General features: G+C 45.2%; 1 protein-coding gene across 1 annotated transcript in view; it reads right to left on the reverse strand.

The window, feature by feature from the left end:
* Nucleotides 1-11340: 11340 nt before the first annotated feature.
* The window catches only part of PPT2 (palmitoyl-protein thioesterase 2), a 35962-nt gene continuing 29830 nt past the window's right edge, over nt 11341-17472 (reverse strand). The window contains exon 9 of the mRNA XM_056538444.1: nt 11341-12258. Within this exon, the coding sequence (XP_056394419.1) occupies nt 12115-12258 (144 nt within the window). The 3' untranslated portion in view covers nt 11341-12114. The remainder of the gene's footprint in view (nt 12259-17472) is intronic.

Raw genomic sequence — 17472 nt, forward strand, 5'->3', positions numbered from 1 at the left:
GGTACCCCACTGGCCAGCGTTCGGAAGTAAATGTTTCGAATGCTTTTTTCATGCTGCTGGGGTCGGTCTTGCCCCTCTTGACATCACGGCCATGCCCCCTCAATGCAAGTCTATGGGAGGGGGCGTCACGCTCCCTCCCATAGACTTGCATTGAGGGGACATGGCCGTGATGTCAAGAGGGGCAAGACCGACCCCAGCAGCGTGAAAACAGCATTCAAAACATTTACTTCCGGACGCTGGCCAGTGGAGTACCCCTTTAAGGGGTTGTATAAGTAAGTATGGCCTACTTTTCCTCACAAACAACTCTAATCTTGAACCTCAATGAGCTGCAATACCAGATGCAGCCTGTGAACAAGAGTGGAGCTGTTTCTGGAAAAAAAATATATACATAAAAAAAAACACATATACATATATATATATATATATATATATATATATATACATAAAATTATAAAAATAGAATCCAATGTTGAGTCGTTATTTGCCCTCAGGCGCGGATCAGTCATCTCGTTCCAGGCACACCTTCCTTTTATAGCATATGAAGAGACGTAACATCCATCCCACATATTCATATAAACCCTAGGAAGCCCGAATGGCGTGCGTGTACACGTGAGGTGTGACGCGGGACGTGAATGGCGTAACCGCGTGGTCACGGTGCGGTCAGCGGCAGCTTACATAACAAGGCTGACCAGTTAAATGCAGAAATGTTTTATTGAACACAACAAACAGCCATAAAAAAGCAGAAAGAAAAAAAAGACAACAAACACACAAATATTACAAGTCTACGTGGGCAGTAAAACTCCCTGACGTCACCCGGCTAACACAGTCCCTGGTGTCCCGGAGTGTCAGCTCTTGTGCCTTGGGTACCGTAACGGTGCGACATCCAGGATTATAAATACATAAATAACCCGCGTCCTGAGCTTCCCGATTCCAGTCTTGTGGAAACACGAACCTGACAAACTTCTTACAAAAAGGTATAAAAAAAAAATTAGCTGCCCCCAATATCTACGGCTGCTGTCACACTATATAATTTCTCCGTTTTAAAGACCCGTTATAATGTCCCGTTAAAGGGGAACTCCGGTGGAAAACGTATTTTTTTATTTTTTATTAAATCAACTGGTGCCAGAAAGTAAAAAAAAAAAAGATTTGTAAATCACTTCTATTAAAAAAATAATAATCCTTAATCCTTCCAGTACTTATTAGCTGCTGAATACTACAGAGGAAATTATTTTCTTTTTGGAACAGAGCTCTCTGCCGACATCATGACCACAGTGCTCTCTGCTGACATCTCTGTCCATTTTAAGAACTGTCCAGAGCAGCATATGTTTGCTATGGGGATTTTCTCCTACTCTGGACAGTTCTTAAAATGAACAGAGGTGTCAGCAGAGAGCACTGTGGTCGTGATGTCAGCAGAGAGCTCTGTGTTCCAAAAAGAAAAGAATTTCCTCTGTAGTATTCAGCAGCTAATAAGTACGGGAAGAATTAAGATTTTTTAATAGAAGTCATTTACAAATCTGTTTAACTTTCTGGCACCAGTTGATTCAAAAAAATAAAATAAAAAAAGTTTCCCACCGGAGTACCCCTTTAAGGAAACCCTTAAATCCGGCCATTAAACGGACGTTACAAAATCCCAGTCAAGTCTATGAGATTTTGTGATTAGTCGTTATGAATAACGGACGTTATTTTGTGACGGGAGAAAATTAGTGCGTTTACCGTTTTTTTTCTCCCGTCACAAAATAACGCCCATTATTCATAAGGACTAATCACAAAATCCCATAGACTTGACTGGGATTTCTTAACGGCCGGTTTTAATGGTTTCCTTAACAGAACATTATAACGGATCTTTAAAACGGAGAAATGATATAGTGTGAACGCAGCCTCCTATAGAGTGATGGGGACATTGCATTGATGAGGGCATTTTTTATTATTATTTTTTTTGCAGCAAACATAGGGATATATCAGCTCCTACTTACACACTGCGGAGGAGACAATACTGTGGGCAGAGCCACTCAGACCGGCGGTCATGTTAGGGCAGAGACACTAGGGGGCCCTATTCACACTACAGAATTTTTGAGCAGAATTCTGCCTTGAAATTCCTGCGCAGCAGCCTTCTATGGTCTTCGATGGGAATCTGCTGCACCGTGCATACGGTAGAATTTCCACGACAGAAACTACTGTGGAAAGTCCGATTCCAGCCATCGCAGAAAGAATGGACATGTCAATTCTTTTTGCAGAATCCATTCGGAAAGGCAATGCAGTCTATGGAGGTGGAGCAGAAAATTTCCAGGACATTCCGTTGTGTGAACACTGCCTAAGGGTACGTTCAGACGAGCGGATTTACAGTTTATTTTACGCTGCAGATCCGCCGCTGAAGGACCTCTGTATGCTGCCTTTACATGTGCCTGCTCGGAGCAGCAATACGCCGCTACGTGTAGACACACTGAAGCCATGTGCGAGTCGCCGCGCATGCGCGGTGTACTTGCACACATTGCGGCCGCTTCCCCTGCTCAGTGAGCCAGGTCAAGAGCTGCCGCCATGTGCGAGTATACTGCGCATGCGCGCGGCGACTCCCACATCACAGTGTGTCTGCTCGTAGCGGCGTATTGCCGTTCCGAGCAGGCACATGTTAAGGCAGCATATGTGGATCCGCAGCGAAATCCGTCTGAACGTACCATAAGGGTGTATTCACACACCCACATATGATCCGCTGCCGATTTGAAGTAGTAAAATCCACAGCTGCAGATTTAAGGTTAGGGTCACACATATATACGCTGCATATTCTCCTATGAGCAGACACACAGGGCTACATGAGGCAGCCCTGTGTGCACAGTGAGGTTTGGAGGCAGAGCCAGACTGTGACATGCCAAACCACACACAGTGCAGCCGCCGGTGTGTGTCAATACACCCTATGGCCATGTTCACACGTCGAAAATTCCATTTTCCGTGTCCACACAAAGAATGAACACGTTCATTCTTTGTGCGGAGTCTATGAGACAGCAAATTCCTGTGCGGTCCTAGCACCGGCATATTATGCCAGTGCCCCGCAGTGTCCGGAATGTCCACCGCGGAGATTATTTGTGCGGACATTCTACCGTGTGAACACAGCCTTAGGGTACGGCCCCATGTGGCGTATTCTTCTGTTAGCCGACACACTGGCCTACCCGGTGGCAGCCCAGTGTGTTCAGTGAGGCCGCGTGTCACAGTTACTTCGGCGCGGCCCCGCCTCCAAACCTCACTGAACACACTTTGCTGTCGCAGAGTAGTCCTGTGTGTCAGCTAACAGAAAACTATGCAGCATATTTGCCGCTGCGCAGCGGATTTTGCACAATGTGAAATACACTGCGTATAAGCTACATGGGACCGTACCCTTAAAGCGGTACTCCGCTGCTCTGCGTTTGAAACAAACTGTTCCGAACGCTGGAGCCTGCGCCGGGAGCTTGTGAAGTCATAGCCCCACCCACTCAATGCAAGTCTATGGGAGGGGGCGTGACGGCTGTCACGCCCCCTCCAATAGACTTGCATTGAGGGGGCGGGGTATGATGTCATGAGGGGGCGGGGCTATGACGTCACGAGCTCCCGAGACCGGTTCCAGCGTTTGGAACAGTTTGTTCCAAATGCTGAGTAGCGGAGTATCCCTTTAAAATGCGACTACAACATTGGCGCAGCAGCAGAATGCACTTAAAAATTCCGCGAATTTCCGCGGCGGACATTCAAATTCCGGACTCCACTGAATAGACTCTGTATAAAAATGCATTGCCATCTATGGAGCGGTCCTAGTGCCTACTGATTCAGCGCAGATTCCATAGTGTGAATAAGCCCTATAATTATATGTGCTCTACATTTCTATGTAGAAAATACGCATCAGACTGAAAACATACATGGCGTTTAAAAACTAAAAATAAATAAAACTAAAAAACAGTCATACTTGCTACCCAAAAAAAAAAAGCTGTGTGCAGATGTTTAGTTGGGAGTTAATATCGAAATTTAAGAACACCAGACCCACATGGCGTTTTGTTTCTTTTTTTTTTTTTTTTTTTAGTAACGTTTTTAGGCTCTGGGGTAGTTTTTCCAAAATCACAGCATGCTCTGTGAATGGCATTTATTTTTTAAAGAAATTGTGGTGTTTTTTCTCCCGCTCCCATAGCCCCAAATAGGGGATTTAAAAAAAAAAAAAAAAAAGATTATGTAAAAGAAAATCCTCGAACCACTTGATGAAAGAATCACATGACTTGTAATGAGAAAAACGAAGGGGATAAAATACCAAATAAAAATTTTTAAGCCAAAAAAAGGCCCAAACAAAAGTTGCGTCTGTTCGTAGCCTTAAAGCGCCACCGTCATTTAGATAAACTTTTAACGTATAGTCCAGACACTTCAGAAGTTTTGATCACACTCCTGAGACCCGCAGCGATCGCCAGTTATAACTCTGTGCATCGGGCTCAACCACAACGTCTGACCTTTTCCCTCCTCAGACTTATGCAGTGAAAGGGTCGGATTTGATTGACAGCCAGAGAGAGTGTCTGGGTTACATGTCAAAAGTTTATTGACAGGACAGTGAGGCTTTCATTAAGGGTACGTTCACACTGCGGAATCTGCACTCCCAGAATTCAGCGAGAGGAGCTTCCATCTGACAGCCGAAGTCTATGGGATTTAATTTGAGACGCAATTCCACTTGCAGAAATTCAGAAGTGTGAATGGGAGTGCGGAATCCCATAGAAGTCTATGGGCATTAATTTGAGACGCAATTCCGCTTACGGAAATTCAGAAGTGTGAATGGGAGTGCGGAATCCTATAGAAGTCTATGGGCATTAATTTGAGACGCAATTCCGCAAGCGGAAATTCAGAAGTGTGAATGGGAGTGCGGAATCCCATAGAAGTCTATGGGCATTAATTTGAGACGCAATTCCGCAAGCGGAAATTCAGAAGTGTGAATGGGAGTGCGGAATCCCATAGAAGTCTATGGGATTTAATTTGAGACGCAATTCCGCTTGCGGAAATTCAGAAGTGTGAATGGGAGTGCGGAATCCCATATAAGTCTATGGGATTTAATTTGAGACAGAATTCCGCAAGCGGAAATTTTTCCAGGTGAATAGACCCTCAGGCTATGTTCACACGGCAGAATTTCTGAGCAGGATTCCGCTTAAAAGTTCTGCTGCAGCAGAGTCCCATTGATTTCAATGGGATTCTGCCGCACTGTGCACGTGGCGGAATTTACGGTGTTGCTGGCAGCATCATTTTAACCGGTTAAAAATGTCATGTTTCACTTGTTTAAAAAAAAAACAAAAAAAAAAAACAAAAACAAAAAAAAAACAACATTAGAAAACCTAATAAAATAATATAATCTACCGTATTGTGTATACAGCTCCGATACGGACCTATGTGCTTCTATGGTCGCAGACTACAAAGCTAGGTGTAATCTGCGGCAGTTATGTGCTACCTCATTCCCCCCCCCCATAAAGTTCTGCTAGGTCTGTGTCGGAGCTGTATACAATAAACAGTAGGATATTTTAGGCGCCGTAACTATACTTGTCTACGTGGTTGGACGAAACCTTTATATGATGCATTCGGAAAGTTTTCATACCCTTTTTTCACATTTTGTTAGGTTGCAGCCTTGTGCTAAAGTAAAAAAAAAAAAGAAAAAAGAAAATCTATTTTATTCCCCCATCATTCTGCACTTAAAGGGGTACTCCGGTTGAATTTTTTTTTGTTTGTTTAATCAACTGGTGCCAGAAAGTTAAACAGATTTGTAAATTACTTCTATTAAAAAATCTTAATCCTTCCAGTACTTATTAGCTGCTGAATACTATAGAGGAAATTCCTTTCTTTTTGGAACACAGAGCTCTCTGCTGACATCACGAGCACAGTGCTCTCTGCTGACACCTCTGTCCATTTTAAGAACTGTCCAGAGTAGGAGAAAATCCCCACAGAAAACATGTGCTGCTCTGGACAGTTCCTAAAATGGACAGAGATGTCAGCAGAGAGCACTGTTCTCGTGATGTCAGCAGAGAGCTCTGTGTTCCAAAAAGAAAAGAATTTCCTCTGTAGTATTCAGCAGCTAATAAGGACTGGAGGGATTAAGATTTTTTTAATAGAAGTAATTTACAAATCTGTTTAACTTTCTGGCACCAGATGATTAAAAGAAAAAAAAAAAAAGTTTCCCACCGGAGTACCCCTTTAATACCCCATAATGAGAATGTGAATTCTATGAAAACTTATTAAAAATGAAAAACTTTTTAATAAAAATAAGTATTCAGACCCTTTGCTATGACACTTGATATTTATCTCTGAGATGTTTCTCTGCCTTGATTGGTAAATTCAGCTAATTGGACAGAATTTGGAAGAAACAGGCCTGTCTATATAAGGCAGTGTTTCCCAACCATTGTGCCTCCAGCTGTTGCAAAACTACAACTCCCAACATGCCCAGACAGCCTTCGGCTGTCTGGGCATGCTGGGAGTTGTAGTTTTGCAACAGCTGGAGGCACACTGGTTGGGAAACACTGATATAAGGTCTCACAGCTGACAATGTATATCAGAGCACCATTCCATGAGGAGGGCAGAACTGCCTGTAAAGCTCAGAGACAGGATTGTGTGGAGGCACAGATCTGGAGAAGGAGACGGAAACAATTCTGCTCTTCTGCTGCACTGAAAGTTCCTAAGAGCTCAGTGGTCTCCAAGGAGCAACCAGGACTCTTCCTGGGGCGGCCGTCCCATCAAACTAATGGGGAGAAGGGCCTTGGTAAGAGAAGATCAACCATCACTGCTGTCTCCACCAATCTGGGCTTTATAGCCATAAAGAACCATTTCCTCCCTAAAAGACACAGGGAAGCCACCTGGAGTTTACAAAAAAATAAAATAAAATAAACACATCTTAAAGGACTCTCAGGCTGTGAGAAAAGAGATTCTCTGCTCTTAAGAAACCAAGATTGAACTTTTTGGCCTCAATTTTAAGCATCATGTCTGGGGGGGAAGCCAGGCACTGCCCATCATCTGCTCAATACCATCCCTACAGTGATCATGGTGGGTACAGCATCATGTCTGGGGGAAACCAGGTACTGCCCATCACCTGTCCAATACCATCCCTACAGTGATCATGGTGGGGGCAACATCATATCTGGGGAAACCAGGCACTGCCCATCACCTGCCCAATACCATCCCTTCAGTGATCATGGTGGGGGCAGCATCATATCTGGGGAAACCAGGCACTGCCCATCACCTGCCCAATACCATCCCTACAGTGATCATGGTGGGGGCAGCGTCATGTCTGGGGGAAACCAGGCACTGCCCATCACCTGCCCAATACCATCCCTACAGTGATCATGGTGGGGGAAGCATCATGTCTGGAGGAAACCAGGTACTGCCCATAACCTGCCCAATACCATCCCTACAGTGATCATGGTGGGGGCAGCATCATGTCTGGAGGAAACCAGGCACTGCCCATCACCTGCCCAATACCATCCCTACAGTGATCATGGTGGGGGCAGCATCATGTCTGGAGGAAACCAGGCATTGCCCATCACCTGCCCAATACCATCCCTACAGTGATCATGGTGGGGGCAGCATCATGTCTGGAGGAAACCAGGCACTGCCCATCACCTGCCCAATACCATCCCTACAGTGAAGTATGGTGGGGGCAGCATCATGTCTGGGGGAAACCAGGCACTGCCCATCACCTGCCCAATACCATCCCTACAGTGATCATGGTGGGGGCAGCATCATGTCTGGAGGAAACCAGGCACTGCCCATCACCTGCCCAATACCATCCCTACAGTGATCATGGTGGGTACAGCATCATGTCTGGGGGAAACCAGGTACTGCCCATCACCTGACCAATACCATCCCTACAGTGATCATGGTGGGGGCAGAATCATGTCTGGAGGAAACCAGGCACTGCCCATCACCTGCCCAATACCATCCCTACAGTGATCATGGTGGGGGCAGCATCATGTCTGGGGGAAACCAGGTACTGCCCATCACCTGCCCAATACCATCCCTACAGTGATCATGGTGGGGACAGCATCATGTCTGGAGGAAACCAGGCACTGCCCATCCCCTGCCCATTACCATCCCTACAGTGATCATGGTGGGGGCAGCATCATGTCTGGAGGAAACCAGGCACTGCCCATCACCTGCCCAATACCATCCCTACAGTGATCATGGTGGGGGCAGCATCATGTGTGGAGGAAACCAGGCACTGCCCATCACCTGCCCAATACCATCCCTACAGTGATCATGGTGGGGGCAGCATCATGTCTGGAGGAAACCAGGCACTGCCCATTACCTGCCCAATACCATCCCTACAGTGATCATGGTGGGGGCAGAATCATGTCTGGAGGAAACCAGGTACTGCCCATCACCTGCCCAATACCATCCCTATAGTGATCATGGTGGGGGCAGCATCATGTCTGGAGGAAACCAGGCACTGCCCATCACCTGCCCAATACCATCCCTACAGTGATCATGGTGGGGGCAGCATCATGTCTGGGGGAAACCAGTCACTGCCCATCACCTGCCCAATACCATCCCTACAGTGATCATGGTGGGTACAGCATCATGTCTGGGGGAAACCAGGCACTGCCCATCACCTGCCCAATACCATCCCTACAGTGATCATGGTGGAGGCAGCATCATGTCTGGGGGAAACCAGGCACTGCTCATCACCTGCCCAATACCATCCCTACAGTGATCATGGTGGAGGCAGCATCATGTCTGGGGGAAACCAGGCACTGCCCATCACCTGCCCAATACCATCCCTATAGTGATCATGGTGGGGGCAGCCTCATGTCTGGAGGAAACCAGGCACTGCCCATCACCTGTCCAATACCATCCCTACAGTGATCATGGTGGGGGCAGCATCATGTCTTGAGGAAACCAGGCACTGCCCATCACCTGCCCAATACCATCCCTACAGTGATCATGGTGGGGGCAGCATCATGTATGGAGGAAACCAGGCACTGCCCAACACCTGCCCAATACCATCCCTACAGTGATCATGGTGGGGGCAGCATCATGTCTGGAGGAAACCAGGCACTGCCCATCACCTGCCCAATACCATCCCTACAGTGATCATGGTGGGTACAGCATCATGTCTGGGGGAAACCAGGCACTGCCCATCACCTGCCCAATACCATCCCTACAGTGATCATGGTGGGGGCAGCATCATGTCTGGGGGAAACCAGGCACTGCCCATCACCTGCCCAATACCATCCCTACAGTGATCATGGTGGGGGCAGCATCATGTATGGGGGAAACCAGGCACTGCCCATCACCTGCCCAATACCATCCCTACAGTGATCATGGTGGGGGCAGCATCATGTCTGGGGGAAACCAGGTACTGCCCATCACCTGCCCAATACCATCCCTACAGTGATCATGGTGTGGGGAACATCATGTCTGAGGGAAACCAGGCACTGCCCATCACCTGCCCAATACCATCCCTACAGTGATCATGGTGGGTACAGCATCATGTCTGGGGGAAACCAGGCACTGCCCATCACCTGCCCAATACCATCCCTACAGTGATCATGGTGGGGGCAGCATCATGTCTGGGGAAACCAGGCACTGCCCATCACCTGCCCAATACCATCCCTACAGTGATCATGGTGGGGGCAGCATCATGTCTGGAGGAAACCAGGCACTGCCCATCACCTGCCAGTACCATCCCTACAGTGATCATGGTGGGGGCAGCATCATGTCTGGGGGAAACCAGGCACTGCCCATCACCTGCCCAATACCATCCCTACAGTGATCATGGTGGGGGCAGCATCATGTCTGGGGGAAACCAGGCACTGCCCATCACCTGCCCAATACCATCCCTACAGTGATCATGGTGGGGGTAGCATCATGTCTGGGGGAAACCAGGCACTGCCCATCACCTGTCCAATACCATCCCTACAGTGATCATGGTGTGGGGAACATCATGTCTGAGGGAAACCAGGCACTGCCCATCACCTGCCCAATACCATCCCTACAGTGATCATGGTGGGGGCAGCATCATGTCTGGAGGAAACCAGGCACTGCCCATCACCTGCCCAATACCATCCCTACAGTGATCATGGTGGGGGCAGCATCATGATGTGGGGACATGGAGACTGATCAGGGTTGAGAGAAAGCTGAATGGAGCAAAGTAGAGAGATGTTCTTAATTAAAACCTGACCCATAATGCTTTGGACCTCAGACTGGGATTAAGTTTCACCAAGACAATGGGGGGTATTTATGAAGCATTTTACCCTGGTTTTCTTGGGTAAATTTGTCTCAATATTTTGGCGCAGTGTGTTTTTTGCAACTTTTCCTGCGACTTTTCATTTACCAGTGTTTTGGTTTGTTGCTGTGGTAGACGTGTTTTTGGTAGATTTTTAGCAGTGGTCAGGGAATTATGAAAATGCAACTTTTTTTTAATTTTTTTTAAAGTCGCATACTTTGGCACAACCCACCAAAATGGGCGCTAATCACCGCCAAATAAAAAAGCACTTACAAACTAACTGTGGACACCATTATTAAAAAGTCGCATGATTGTCGCATGGATTAAAAAGTCGCACAAAAACACCATATAAAGTGGAATACTGATGTGAGAAATGTGATCAGCACCAGATTTATCACGTCTTGGACCATGTGATGAATTTGGTGCAGGTACACAGTGTCCACTATATGAAGTGATGGAGTAAAAAGATGTTCCCCTACTCCACTTTTCATAAATACCCCCCATTGTCCCTAAGCACACAGCCAAGACCACACAGGAATGTCCTGAGGGGTCCAGCCAGAGTCCGAACCCAAAGGAACATCTCTGGAGAGACCAGAAAATGGCTTCCACTGATGGTCCCATCCAACCTGACAGAGAAGAATGGCAGAAAATCCCCAAATCCAGACTGGAGGCTGATATCACTGCCAAAGGGGCTTCAACTATGTCCTGAGTAAAGGGTATGAATACTTATGTCACTGCAAGGATTTAGCTTTTCCTTTTTAATAAATTATCAAAGATTTCTACCATTCTATTATGACTACGTCATTATGGGGTATTTAGGGTAGAATGATGGGGGGGGGGGAAAAAAAAACTGGATTTTTTTCTTAAAGGGGTCTTCCGGCACTTGGACATCTTATCCCCTATCCAAAGGATAGGGGATAAGATGCCTGATCGCGGGGGTCCTGCTGCTGGGGACCCCCATGATCTTGCACGTAGCACCCCAGTTAAAATCAGTCCCCGGAGCGTGTTCGCTCCGGGTCTGATTACCGGCGACCACAGGGCCGGCAGTCGCCGGCCCTGTGGTCGCCGGTAATCAGACCCGGAGCGAACACGCTCCGGGGACTGATTTTAACTGGGGTGCTACGTGCAAGATCACGGGAATCCCCAGCGGCGGGAACCCCGTGATCAGGCATCTTATCCCCTATCCTAGGGGATAAGATGTCTAAGCGCCGGAAGACCCCTTTAAGGAGCAACATAAAGTAAAAGGATCTGAAGACTTTCTGAACGCACTGTATGTAAATCTATACACTTGAATAGTTTTGGCTCAGCACACATATTGTCTACCTCGGCAGTGAGTAGTGCCAACTATTTAGTACCATGACCATCCCAGGGGTCTGTGGGGTGAGCAGACACTTTGCAGGTACTATAAAAAGCCCCCTGTAAGCCCATAATGTGACAGCAGTGGACTGGAGGCGCAGAGGTAGAGGATCCCTGTGTCTTCATCATAAAGTATCCACCATCCCCTTCCTCATTGTGCAAATGGTTTCCCAAACTTACTTTTTTTCCCCGTTAATATAAAAGGTTACAATCATAAACATTCTACCTTTCAAAAAGTCATGTTTAGGGGAAGGGGTAAGAAAGTACCCCATGTGTCGCTTCCATAGTAATGAAGACCAATGCTGGGAGGCAGACTGGACTGCACAACGGCCTATAGTTCATGGCAGGTCTGGGGAGGAGTAAGGCGGCGGAGCACAAAGTTCTTGGAATGACAGGAAGGACTGCAGAGGACCATTACCAGGACAGACAGGAGAAGAAGAACACTGAGGTGTCAGGAGTCCAGGCCAATCTGCATTAGGGGGAGGGAGAAGTTTCTCATGGTGCGTGGACTTTGGAGTAAGACCGGGGGTGGTCTTCTCATCCCTTTGTACAGCACAATGACATTAGGTCAGCCACTTCTCAATGCAATTCTCAAAGACGGTCTCGTTGGAGTGCCACATGGTGTGAACCACGTCCGGGACAGAGTACACCGCGATGCCTCCTCTTTTGTCCAATGTACGGAGGCCAAAGCTGTCGTCCTGGTACACCTGGGGGGTATGAGAAAGGATATATACATTATACATAGATCAGGGGGCTTGACAGCAAGAAAAGGATATTTTATTTATATATATATTTATTCATGGCCGTAAATGTTGGCACCCCTGACATTTTTCAAGAAAATGAAGTATTTCTCACAGAAAAGGATTGCAGTAACATATGTTTTGCTATACACATGTTTATTCCCTTTGTGTGTATTGGAACTAAACCAAAAAAGGGAGGGGGAAAAAAAGCAAAATTGGACATAATGTCACCAAACTCCAAAAATGGAATGGACTAAATTATTGGCACCCTTATCTTAATATTTGGTTGCTCACCCTTTGGAAATAATAACTGAAATCAGTGGCTTCCTATAACCATCAATAAGCTTCTTACACCTCTCAGCCGGAACGTTGGACCACTCTTCCTTTACAAACTGCTCCCGGTCTCTTATTGGAAGGCGCCTTTTCCCAACAGCAATTATAAGATCTCTCCACAGGTGATCAATGGGATTTAGATCTGGACTCATTGCTGCCACTTCAGAACTCTCCAGCGCTTTGTTGCCGTCCATTTCTGGGGCTTTTTGACATATGTTTGGGGTCATTGTCCTGCTGGAAGACCCAAGATCTTGGATGCAAACCCAGCTTTCTGACACTGGGCTGTACAGTGCGACCCAAAATACGTTGGTAATCCTCAGATTTCATGATGTCTTGTACACATTCAAGGCCCCCAGTGCCAGAGGCAGCAAAACAACCCAAAACATCACTGACCTCCACCATATGTCACTGTAGGTACTGTGTTCTTTTCCTTTAAAGGGTTACTCCGGTGAAAACCTTTTTTCTTTTAAATCAACTGGTGGCAGAAAGTTAAACATATTTGTAAATTACTTCTATTAAAAAATCTTAATCCTTCCAGTACTTATTAGCTGCTGAATGCTACAGAGGAAATTCCTTTCTTTTTGGAACACTGATGACCTCACGAACACAGTGCTCTCTGCTGACATCTCAGTCCATTTTAGCAACCATGCATAGCAGATGTATGCTAAGGGCAGCATGGTGGCTCAGTGGTTAGCACTGCTGCCTTGCAGTGCTGGGGACTTGGGTTCAAATCCCACTAAGGACAACAATAAATAAAGCATTATTATTATAATAACGTCAGCAGAGAGAACTGTGCTCGTGATATCACCAGAGAGCATTCCAAAAAGAAAAGAATTTCCTCTGTAGTATTCAGCAGCTAAAAAGTACAGGAAGGATTAAGATTTTTTTAATAGAAGTAATTTACAAATATGTTTAACTTTCTGCCACCAGTTGATTTAAAAGAAAAAAGGTTTTCACCGGAGTACCCCTTTAAGGCCTCATTCCATTTTCGGTAAACAGTAGAATGATGTGCTTTACCAAAAAGCTCTATCTTGGTCTCATCTGTCCACAAGATGCATTCCCAGAAGGATTTTGGTTACTCAACTTCATTTTGGCAGAATGTAGTCTTGCTTTTTTATGTCTCTGTGTCAGCAGTGGGGTCCTCCTGGGTCTCCTCCATAGTGGGGTCCTCCTGGGTCTCCTCCATAGTGGGGTCCTCCTGGGTCTCCTCCATAGTGGGGTCCTCCTGGGTCTCCTCCATAGTGGGGTCCTCCTGGGTCTCCTCCATAGTGGGGTCCTCCTGGGTCTCCTCCATAGTGGGGTCCTCCTGGGTCTCCTCCATAGAGTTTCATTTCATTTAAATGTCGATGGATATTTCACACAGACACTGATGTTACCTGAGCCTGCAGGACAGCTTGAATATCTTTGGAACTTGTTTGGGGCTGCTTATCCACCATCCGAACTATCCTGCATTGACACCTTTCATACATTTTTCTCTTCCGTCCACGCCCAGGGAGATTATCTACAGTGCCATGGGTTGCAAACTTCTTGATAATGTTGCGCACTGTGGACAAAGGCAAATCTAGATCTCTGGAGATGGACTTGTAACCTTGAGATTGTTGATATTTTTCCACAATTTTGGTTCTCAAGTCCTCAGACAGTTCTCTTTTCCACTTTCTGTTGTCCATGCTTAGTGTGGCACACAGACACACAATGCAAAGACTAAGTGAACTTCTCTCCTTTTTATCTGCTTTCAGGTGTGATTTTCATATCGCCCACACCTGTTACTTGCCCCAGGTGAGTATAAAGGAGCATCACATGCTTGAAACAATCTTATTTATCCACAATCTTGAAAGGGTGCCAATAATTTGGTCCAGACCATTTTTGGAGTTTGGTGTGAATTTGCTTTTTTTTCTTCCCTTTTTTGGTTTAGTTCCAATACACACAAAGGGAATAAACATGTGTATAGCAAACCAAGATTTTTTAAAAAGGCCTGCGCAATTATTTATTTATTTTTTTCATTTTTACAGGTACCTTTTTTGTAGTACTGACTTTTTGTTCAATTTTTTTCTGGGATCAGCAATTAAGGCATTTGAATTTTTTTTTGCGTTTACACCGTTGACCGTGCAGGACGGGGAATGTGATAATTTAATCGTTTGGACAATTCCTTACACTGAGATTCCAAATATGTTTTATCTAAATTTTTATTTGGAAAATGGGAAAAAGGTTGGGATTTTGTTATATATTTTTTTAAAAATTATTTTTTTACTTTAACACTTATTTGTTTATTTGTATTATAAGCAATTGTTTGATTGCTTATATAGAGCATAAGCATTACATTGAGGTATGGCAGTGTTTACCAACCAATGTGCCTTCAGCTGTTGCAAAACTACAACTCACAGCATGTCTGGACAGCCGAAGGCTGTCCAGGCATGCTGTGAGTTGTAGTTTTGCAACAGCTGGAGGCACACTGGTAGGGAAACACAGATCTATGAGACCAGCGCTAAATTGCTACAGCCTGAGGCAGGCTGTATCAATTGCCAACTCACAGCCTGAACCGAGGCCTCAGGCTGGTGTGAGAACCGATCGGCAACCTGCAATGACATCACTGGACCACCAGGTATACGCATCCTAACTGTTTAAATGCATTGATCGAGCCATTTAAACAGTTAAAGCTGTACTCCCGTGGAAAACTTTTTTTTTTTTAATCAACTGGTGCCAGAAAGTTAAACAGATTTGTAAATTACTTCTATTAAAAAATCTTAATCCTTCCAGTACTTATTAGCTGCTGAATAGTACTGAGGAAATTCTTTTTGGAACACAGAGCTCTCTGCTGACATCATGACCACAGTGCTCTCTGCTGACATCTCTGTCCATTTTAAGAACTGTCCAGAGTAGGAGAAAATCCCCATAGCAAACATATGCTGCTCTGGACAGTTCCTAAAATGGACAGAGATGTCAGCAGAGAGCGCTGTGCTCGTAATGTCAGCAGAGAGCTCTGTGTTCCAAAAAGAAAAGAATTTTCTCTGTAGTATTCAGCAGCTAATAAGTACTGGAAGGATTAAGATTTTATAATAGAAGTAATTTACAAATCTGTTTAACTTTCTGGCACCAGTTAATATAGATATATGAAAAAAAAAAAAAAAAAAAAAAAAAGTTTTTTCCTGGAATACCCCTTTAACCCCTTAAGGACTCAGCCCATTTTGGCCTTAAGGACTCAGACAATTTAATTTTTACGTTTTCATTTTTTCCTCCTCGCCTTCTAAAAATCATAACTCTTTTATATTTTCATCCACAGACTAGTATGAGGGCTTGTTTTTTGCGCGACCAGTTGTCCTTTGTAATGACATCACTCATTATATCATAAAATGTATGGCGCAACCAAAAAACACTATTTTTGTGGGGAAATTAAAAAGAAAAACGCAATTTTGCTAATTTTGGAAGGTTTTGTTTTCACGCCGTACAATTTACGGTAAAAATGACGTGTGTTCTTTATTCTGAGGGTCAATACGATTAAAATGATACCCATTATTACATACTTTTATATTATTGTTGTGCTTAAAAAAAATCACAAACTTTTTAACCAAATTAGTACGTTTATAATCCCTTTATTTTGATGACCTATAACTTTTTTATTTTTCCGTATAAGCGGCGTTATGGGGGCTCATTTTTTGCGCCATGATCTGTACTTTTTTTTTGATACCACATTTGCATATAAAAAACTTTTAATACATTTTTTATAATTTGTTTATTTTTAATAAAATGTATTAAAAAAGTAGCAATTTTGGACTTTTTTTTTTTTACGTTCACGCCGTTCACCGTACGGGATCATTAACATTTTATTTTAATAGTTCGGACATTTACGCACACGGCGATACCAAATATGTCTATTAAATTAATTTTTTACGCTTTTTGGGGGTAAAATAGGAAAAAACGGACGTTTTACTTTTTTATTGGGGGAGGGGATTTTTCACATTTTTTTTACTTTTACATTTTTTTAATTTTTTTTTTTACACTTGAATAGTCCCCATAGGGGACTATTCATAGCAATACCATGATTGCTAATACTGATCTGTTCTATGTATAGGACATAGAACAGATCAGTATTATCGGTCATCTCCTGCTCTGGTCTGCTCGATCACAGACCAGAGCAGGAGACGCCGGGAGCCGGACGGAGGAAGGAGAGGGGACCTCCGTGCGGCGTTATGAATGATCGGATCCCCGCAGCAGCACTGCGAGCGATCCGATCATTCATTGAAATCGCGCACTGCCGCAGATGCCGGGATCTGTATTGATCCCGGCACCTGAGGGGTTAATGGCGGACGCCCGCGAGATTGCGGGCGTCGGCCATTGCCGGCGGGTCCTTGGCTGCGATCAGCAGCCGGGATCAGCCGCGCATGACACGGGCATCGCTCCGATGCCCGCAGTTATGCACAGGACGTAAATGTACGTCCTGGTCGTTAAGTACCACCGCACCAGGACGTACATTTACGTCCTGCGTCCTTAAGGGGTTAAGCAAGTCATAGGTGCTAGATGTCGGAAGTCATGGGAAACAAGGATCTGACAGGCTATAATTTGGCCAATCCTATAATTCCCTAGAGATAAGTGGCACCTCAGGTGTTTGGCGGCTGTTTATCTCTCACCTATATTAACAGAAAGTAAGGGGTTGTTATTTGCTACACATTTCAGACTATAAACAGATAACAAGGGTTATGGAGGAATAGAAAAAACATGGCTGCCTTCTTCCAAAAACTGCGGCCCCCTCCACAGGTTGTGTGCGGTATTGCAGCTCAGTCCCATTAACTGGAATGAAGCTGAGCTGCAATACTAAACACAACCTGTGGACAGGTGAGGCGCTGCCATAAGAAG

The sequence above is a fragment of the Hyla sarda genome, chromosome 9 (genome assembly GCF_029499605.1).
Source record: "Hyla sarda isolate aHylSar1 chromosome 9, aHylSar1.hap1, whole genome shotgun sequence".
NCBI lineage: Eukaryota > Metazoa > Chordata > Amphibia > Anura > Hylidae > Hyla > Hyla sarda.